At 52.8% G+C, this 8,714-nt stretch overlaps 1 protein-coding gene across 1 annotated transcript; it reads left to right on the forward strand.

Moving 5' to 3' along the window:
* Nucleotides 1-379: 379 nt before the first annotated feature.
* Nucleotides 380-5,452, forward strand: NEFM (neurofilament medium chain). Its single transcript, XM_064400570.1, has 3 exons — nt 380-1,564; nt 1,979-2,103; nt 3,490-5,452. The coding sequence occupies exons 1-3, from the start codon at nt 503-505 to the stop codon at nt 4,856-4,858; spliced, it is 2,556 nt and encodes an 851-aa protein (XP_064256640.1). The 5' UTR covers nt 380-502; the 3' UTR covers nt 4,859-5,452.
* The last annotated feature ends 3,262 nt before the right edge of the window (nt 5,453-8,714 follow it).

The raw sequence follows: 8,714 nt of genomic DNA on the forward strand, positions 1-8,714 counted from the left end.
ACAAACAAAAAAAACACCCAAAGGAAGGGAAGGGAGAAAATAAAGGGAAGAATAGAAAGTAAGGGAGGAAAAAAGAAAGGAAGGAAAGAATGGAAGGAAGGAAAGAAAGAGAGTGCTGGCCTAGGGAGGGGGGAGAAAGAAGCAGGGCAAGAGGGAAGGAACACGGGAAAGGGAAGGGGGCAGGAGAAGAAAGGAGGGAGCGGGGGCAGCGGAGACAGGGGGGGAGTGGGTGGCAGTGGGGAGGAGGGGGCAGGGAGCGGGGAAGGGGAAGGGGCACCGGGGAGGCGCCAGGGGCCGGGCAGGGGCGGCCGGGACGAGGCGAGGGACGGCAAGGGAAGGAAGGGAAGGGAAGGAAGGGGGAGCCGGGGCGGGGCGCGGGGCGGGCCGGGGGGAGCCGCCCCCCGCACACGTGTGCGGGGCCGCCCCGCAGCCGCCCGGCGGGGCTATAAAAGGGGCGGCGGCGGCCGGAGCAGCCCCGCACCGCCGCCCCCAGCGCCCCACCATGAGCTACACCATGGAGCCCCTGGGCAACCCCTCGTACCGCCGGGTGACCGAGACCCGGGCCACCTACAGCCGCGCCAGCGCGTCCCCGTCCAGCGGCTTCCGCTCGCAGTCGTGGTCGCGGGGCTCGGGCAGCACCGTGTCCTCCTCCTACAAGCGCCCCAACCTGGGCGGCCCGCGGGCCGCCTACGGCTCCACGGTGCTGAGCTCGGCCGAGAGCCTGGACGTGAGCCAGTCCTCGCTGCTCAACGGCGCGGCCGAGCTCAAGCTGAGCCGCTCCAACGAGAAGGAGCAGCTGCAGGGGCTCAACGACCGCTTCGCCGGCTACATCGAGAAGGTGCACTACCTGGAGCAGCAGAACAAGGAGATCGAGGCGGAGCTGGCGGCGCTGCGGCAGAAGCACGCCGGGCGGGCGCAGCTGAGCGACGCCTATGAGCAGGAGCTGCGGGAGCTGCGCGGGGCGCTGGAGCAGGTGAGCCACGAGAAGGCGCAGATCCAGCTGGACTCGGAGCACATCGAGGAGGACATCCAGCGCCTGCGGGAGCGCTTCGAGGATGAGGCGCGGCTGCGCGACGAGACGGAGGCGACGATCCGCGCCCTGCGCAAGGAGATGGAGGAGGCCTCGCTGATGCGCGCCGAGCTGGACAAGAAGGTGCAGTCGCTGCAGGACGAGGTGGCCTTCCTCAGGGGCAACCACGAGGAGGAGGTGGCCGAGCTGCTGGCGCAGCTGCAGGCGTCCCACGCCACCGTGGAGAGGAAGGACTACCTGAAGACGGACCTGACGACGGCGCTGAAGGAGATCCGCGCCCAGCTCGAGTGCCAGTCCGACCACAACATGCACCAGGCCGAGGAGTGGTTCAAGTGCCGCTACGCCAAGCTCACCGAGGCGGCCGAGCAGAACAAGGAGGCGATCCGCTCCGCCAAGGAGGAGATCGCCGAGTACCGCCGGCAGCTCCAGTCCAAGAGCATCGAGCTCGAGTCGGTGCGCGGCACCAAGGAGTCGCTGGAGAGGCAGCTCAGCGACATCGAGGAGCGCCACAATAACGACCTCACCACCTATCAGGTACCCGGGAGGCGGCGCAGAGCCGGCCCGAGCCCGGCGGGGCTGCCCGGTGCCGGCTGCGGGAGAAGGGAGCGGGAGAGGTGCGGTGGGAGGGATGCGGGAGGTGCCCGGTGCCGGCTCTGGGAGGGGGAAATGCGGGAGGTGCCTGGTCTGGGAGGGGGAAATGCGGGAGGTGCCCGTGCCCGCTGTGGCAGGAGGGGTGCGGGAGGTGCCCGGTGCCGGCTCCGCAGCCAGGGATGCAGGGATGCGGACCGCAGGGGGACGATGCTGCGGTGGGAGCGGGTGGGTCCTGCTCTGATGGCAGCCCTGCCTCCCCGAGCGGGGGAAGAGTTTCTAAAAGTCCCCTCAGAGAAGTTCTGTCCCCGCGTGCGGTCTCTGTCTGTGTCACAGGGGGTTTGTGCATCTCCCTTGCAGGACACGATTCACCAGCTGGAAAACGAGCTCAGAGGAACGAAGTGGGAAATGGCTCGTCACTTGCGGGAGTACCAGGACCTCCTCAATGTCAAGATGGCCCTGGACATCGAAATTGCTGCATACAGGTACAGTGGGATCTTTGCAGGCATGTCTGGAATATTAATAGCACTGCGGATGCTGCTGGCTCAGGAAGCCTTACCACAGCTAAGAAATATCTGCATGCAGTGACCACGGGTGAAATGAGAGCCTGGCTACATCGCCGCAGCCATTAGCCAGCCCAGTGAGAGCCCAGAAGGTCATTAGGGACCAGCTAATGAGCGGCGGAGCTGCCAGCGAGCCCCGCGGGCACAGCACAGCGTGACTCAGGGTGGCGGCTCCCGTGCCGCATTCTGTCCTTGGCTGCACGAGCAGGAGGTGCAGCGACAGACGAGGTTATTTTTAATTCCCGTCTGCTTTGCAGATGCCAGGCATGCAGGGCTTGTCACCAGAGTTCCCTTTTATCGCCTGGGAGAGACAGTGAATTTGCTTGATCATGGCTTGAGGCAGTGAGTGCTGATCTGTCTGTCACAAACACTTTTACTTTTCTTGCTCAACTTTCCTTCAGAGGCATCTGCTCTAATCTCGAGCTGAACGTTGCTTGCTGTTGCCATCACCTGGCAGGTTTTTTTAGTCTTCTCTGTATCGCTTCAGAACTCTCACTGGAGAGCTCCTGATTTTTCTGGGTCACAGGCTTAGATGAAAAACATTTGAATAGAAGAAAAGTAAAAACAACAAAAAAACCACCGCCGTCTCCAGATCTGTTGAAATTTCTGAGGTTGTTCAGACACACAGACACCCTAGGGGCTGTAGCTGCCTGCTGCCAAAGTCAGCTGAAGCCTCCAGGTCTCATATTCCCACAAAGGAAAGGGGGATGCCCAAATTATTAAATTAGAGCATGTGCTCTAATCAGCTGTGACTGTCTCAGACACAATATTTGATTTGGGTCTGTTGGCTGTGTCAAGTTCTGTTTGCCTAAGTCATAATGAATCCTACTCAATTAGTTAGTTTGTCCTAATCCCTGCTGATTTATGCCATAATGAAGCTTTCTGACAATAAAGATGAATTTTATCTGTTCGCTGAAGGTGCCACATGAGCCATAAGCAAAACCAAGCTAAAAACTGCTGAATGTGAGTTTCGAAAAAGAGCAGATTCAAGGAAAGCTGGGCTGGGGCTGTGAGCAGTGGATGGCCCTGGTCAGTTCCAGCACATTCCACAGCAAACTGGTTCCATCCTGCTGGCAGGAGAATAGTACAGCAGGAAAATATTATAGAATCCTTGAATGGTTTGGTATGGAAGAGACCTTAAAACCCATGCCAAAGCAGGGTTCCACTATCCCAGGCTGCTCCAAGCCCTGTCCAGCCTGGCCTTGGACAGTTCCAAGGGTGGGACAGACACCATTATTCCCATAGCTGTCCCTTATTTTTGGGTTTTTATGCTCATTTTCTTTTTTTCTCTCCTCCTGATTCCCTTAGGAAGCTGCTGGAGGGTGAGGAGACAAGATTCAGTGCCTTCTCTGGAAGCATTACTGGTCCCATATTCACACACAGACAACCATCTGTCACAATAGCATCCACCAAAATCCAGAAAACAAAAATCGAGCCACCAAAGCTGAAGGTCCAGCACAAGTTTGTAGAAGAAATCATTGAAGAGACGAAGGTGGAGGATGAGAAGTCTGAAATGGAAGATGCCCTGGCAGCCATCGCAGAAGAAATGGCAGCCAAGACACAGCAAGAGGAACAGGAGGAAGAAAAAGCAGAGGAAGCTGCAGAGGAAGAAGTTTCTGAGAAGGCTCCTGCAGAACAAGAAGCTGCAGCTGAGGAGGAAGAGAAGGAGGAAGAGGAAGCAGAGGAGGAAGAAGAAGCTGCAAAATCTGACGCCGCAGAAGAAGGTGGCTCTGAAAAAGAAGAGATCGAGGAAAAGGAAGAAGGTGAGGAAGCTGAGGAAGAGGAGGAAAAACCTGAGGCCAAGGGCAAAGCTGAAGAGGTGCCAGCAAAGGCAGAGAAGGTCAAATCACCTCCTGTAAAGTCCCCCCCCAAATCCCCCGTAACAGAGCCGGCCAAGGCTGCCCCCAAAGAAAAAGCCACGGAAGCAGCAAAAGAACAGAAGGTGGAGAAAGTGGAGAAGGCGGCCAAGGAGGAGGAGAAAGCGGCGTCTCCAGAGAAACCTGCCACACCAAAGGTGACCTCCCCGGAGAAACCTGCCACACCAGAGAAGGCTGTGACCCCCGAGAAGGCTGCCACCCCAGAGAAAGCTGCCACCCCCGAGAAGGCCGTGAGCCCCGAGAAGGCCGTGGCCCTGGAGAAGCTGGCGCCGCCAGAGAAGGCGCGCTCCCCCGAGAAGCCGGCGAGCCCGGAGAAGCCGCGCACTCCTGAGAAGGCCGTGACTCCCGAGAAGCCCCGGACCCCGGAGAAGCCTCCCTCCCCAGGCAAGGATGCCAAGGCTGTGGTGGAAGAGACCATCACTGTCACCAAGGTAACAAAAGTGAGCGCCGAGGTGGAGAAGGAGTCCAGGAAAGAGGACATCGCGGTCAATGGGGAGGTGGAGGAGAAAAAGGAGGAGGAATCCAAAGAGAAGGAGGAGGAAGACAAGGGAGTGGTCACTAACGGCCTCGACGTGAGCCCCGTGGATGACAAGGCTGAGAAAATCGTAGTAACCAAAAAAGCAGAGAAAATCACAGGGGAGGGTGGGGACAGCGGCACCACGTTTATCACGAAGTCGGTGACCGTCACTCAGAAGGTGGAGGAGCACGAAGAAAGCTTTGAGGAGAAGTTGGTGTCCACCAAGAAAGTGGAGAAAGTCACTTCACATGCTGTAGTAAAGGAGATTAAAGAGAGCGAATAAAAGCAACCATAGCTAAAATTCAAACCAATTCAAGAGCTTGGGTCGGTGCAAAAGGTTAAGCCATAGACAGCTGCAAAATGCATGTGTGGGTGACGGCTTCAAAGCAGATCGGGTTCTCTCACGGAGGCTCCAGACACACAGTATTTTACTTTTTCGTGCAATATAGGGAAGGGGGGGGGAATGCATGCAGGCTCAAGATGTACTCCCTCCACAGAGCTTGGGGATCTACAAAAAAATACTACTACTACTAGTGCATGAGATGAAATGTGCAGAGGAAGCTTTTCTGAATTTCCTGAGCTGTTGGAGGGACGTATCTGAGGAATGAGTTCAGATGTATTATGCAAAGAACCAACTGAGCCAAAACCAAACCGAAAACAGTAATAGAGTATTCATGAGAACCAGAACTCTCCTAGCCTTAAATAAAAAATAAAAAAAGCTACTTATAACTAATTATGTTTACCTCACTGGTGCAATTAGGGTGGACTTTTGCTCCTGGGAGAACCTTGTTGACATGCACAGTGCGCAACCTTTTGTTGTTTGATGTAAAACAGTCACAGCAGTTCTTGCTCAATAAAGGTCAATATGAAAACATGACTTGTTCTGATGACTTTTTCCCAATCTAAACACTTCCCTAAGCTGGATGCTCTCTCCTGAGTGGGAATGCAGCTGCATGGGTTGATCATTGGTTGAGGTTCTTTTCCTTAGTGTTCCCATTTGTCTAGGAGTTGGACTTTGATGGTCCTTGGGGGTCCCATGCAGCTCAGGATGTTCTGTGCCTTGGGAACTGGATATGATGGACAAGTTTCCTCTAACACAAAGGCTGGATTAAGAAAATAACAGCCATATCCCAAATTTTCTAGAGGAAAGAGGAATCCATTGAACACCTCTGCCTGGCCTTGAGGTGCTTAGAAGGGTTGCAATTGCTGTTTTTAGTAAGGGAAAGGACTCTAAGTCCTCAATCCTGCTTGTGCTGAGCCAAAAAAATGTTAAAATCTGCTGCAAGTATCGTTTTCCTCCTTACACCCCCACATCCACACACAGAGGGCCAATTTCCAAATAATTCCTTGATTTTCCTGGGAAGAGAGGCTGGGTGTGGCACCTTCTGTGGCACCAGTTTGTCACTTAACTGAGCAAAAACCCATTAAGGGAACTCAACCAAGCCACCTTGAGTTCCTCAGAACAGGCTTGATTCTGGTTATTTTACCCCCTCTTGCTTTAATTTTATGGGAACCTCCTTATTAATTCTCTGGGTCCAATGATCAAAAAGTTCAATCTGCCTAGAAATACATAGTTCTAAAATCAATAATTAACCCAAGGGGGTTAATTTCTTCTTTTGTTAAGAACAAAGCCAATCAAAAATTATTCTACATGGAAAAATAAATGGAGACAAAGGAAAAAAGGGAAGAAGATAAAGCAACTCCAATGTGGGAATTAATTGGTCATTATAGGATTAATTTTGTGTTTATTTCCCATTTTAAAAGGAAAATGAAGATTGCAGCTGCTGCCCCATCTCCCATAACTCACAAAGAAATGCAAATATTTTCATGCCTGGATTCAGGCCATGGACTACCCTGAAATCTGTTGCCTGACTGAGGGTCTGATCAAAATCTAGGATTTCCATGCGCCTTCGCCCCATCAATAATTGAAGATCAAGGAGGTTTTAATTGAAAGGTTTCAGCCCATTCTTCACTGGGGAAGTGGTGGAGAGCCCACAGCAGATAAGGCTTCCAAATGAATCTGGGTGTCTTTGTAGAGCAAACCAATGGATGTTTCTCCTGCTGCTATCAGTAATGGCAATCTGTGCTCCACAGCTTGGCTGCTGAGTGATGTTTAATTAGAGTTAACAAATTAAACAGTAGCTTCTCCGTAGTCCCGTGTGGGTGTGACACAATAACAACTTTAGGGATAAGGAGTTCAGCACTCCCCTGGTTTTGGTAACCAAATCAAATTGTGTCAAAACACAAAGTGCCCAAAGGTTTGTGAGAATTGTTTTTGCCTTAGATTTAAACAAAATTTTCAAGAGAACACCAGCACTAGACCAGAGACCAATATTTAACGTGGAATTATGTGCATGTGCTTCCAAAAAAGTTCTAGAAGCCATTAAAATGTCCAAACCTGCCATCCTTCACAGTGGAAACTGGGAATCTTCAGCACGGAGAGGAAGGGTCACCTTGCCCGTGGATTCAGTGCTGGTGTCAGCAGGACACTGGGGAGCACTGAACGCGGGCAGGTGGGAGCCCAGCCAGGCTGGGTTTCATGCTGGGATTCCTTTCCAGCTTCCTTCTGTCTAGTCCTGGTAGGACACAGCTCCAGGGACCCCAAAATCCTGATTTGTGTGGGTTTGTTCCTGTTTGCACTCGGGCAATCCAGGATTGCTGCTGGGATGAGGGGCTGGACTGACCCGGGGTACATCCATTCCCTGGGTGCTTTTGAGAGGCAAACCCTTGGCTTGATGCCTTTCCCAACATCCTCATTTCACCCCTTTCCCACCCAAAATATCTCACAGCTTTTAGTTATTACCCACAAGTGTATTTTTCCCCCTGCTCTAACACACTGGATTTGTGTATTTAGCCCATTTCCCCCTGCAGATGCTCCCAGCAAGTCCTAAGAGGAACAAGCAAGTGGTTAACACATTTCTAAATGTTTATAAAACTGTAAGAACTGATTAATATTTAATGGTGCCAAGAGGTTTTGTCTACTGACATCTGCAATCAAACAGTTTCAAAGGAGAGCACAATTCCCGGGCAGAGAGGCATAAATAGGATGTTATTTGCCTGTTCTGCACCAATTACTCCTCCAGACTGCACAGAACCAGTGATGGGAATAATTATTTTCAGACAAAGAAGTTCATTAAACAATAGAAAAAAAATTATGAAGGGAAAAATAATAATTAAAGGAATTTACAGTGAAGATTTTTTTATAAGGTGAGATATTTAGACCACCGTGGCTTCAAGAGCTGGAGGGCTCCAAACCAGGATCTTTTTCCTGTGCTGGGTTGTGGAGATACCACAGTTATTTTCCAGCATCCAGAACAAAATTCCAGGTGGGAACAAACTGGGAAGCGTTACAAAACACAAACAGGATGCATTTGCCAGGGAGCTGAGTCAGGCACCAGAATTTTCTCCAGTCATCAGGGTTTGTGCTATCCCCATACACATTCAGGCTTTATTGCTGCTTTTTCAGGATTAAAGTATCCTTAACCAATCTGGGATGGCAGCAAATGACGAGCTGTTAATTATTTAGTTATTAGAAGGTGAGTTTCTGGGATGTGGCTGTTCTGCACAGAATGTGGTGCTCCCCGTGTGAGGGGAGAGGAGGGGTGGGAGGGGGTGTGAGTGCATCTCGGGGAAAGCATCCAGCACCTCCCTGGGCATTCCCTGGGATGAGATCTCAGCCTGATCCAGAACCAAAGAGCAGAAAAGACCCCCAGGACACTTCTGGCTCCACTTGCAGCTGCAGCTGGGGTGAAAGTTTCTCCTGAGCCTCCCTCTGCCAGCTTTTACTGCATTGCGTCAAAGGCAGCGCCTGGATTTTCCGAGGTAAGGCAGGGCTGGCAGCAGGATCCATCCCACAGCCTGGGAGCAGCTGGGGGCACAGGAACCCAGCCCAGCCCCACCCTGCACCGGCTGGGCAGCAGGGCAGGAGAGGGGGCCCAGCCTGGTGGCCCCTGCAGAGCCAGCCCTGCTGCAGCTCCTGCTGGGGCTGACTCAGCCCTGCGGAGCTGCAATGCATTAAAAATAACCGAGGGAGCAGGGATCAGCCTGGGAACGGCGGCAGCAGAGAGGGGAGAGCTGCTGCAGCTCGGGCTGGGCTGCTCTGGAGCAGCCCTGGCTGCACTGGGAGCTTCGCTTCCCAA

Source organism: Passer domesticus, chromosome 28 (genome assembly GCF_036417665.1).
Source record: "Passer domesticus isolate bPasDom1 chromosome 28, bPasDom1.hap1, whole genome shotgun sequence".
In the NCBI taxonomy this organism is placed as follows: Eukaryota; Metazoa; Chordata; class Aves; order Passeriformes; family Passeridae; genus Passer; species Passer domesticus.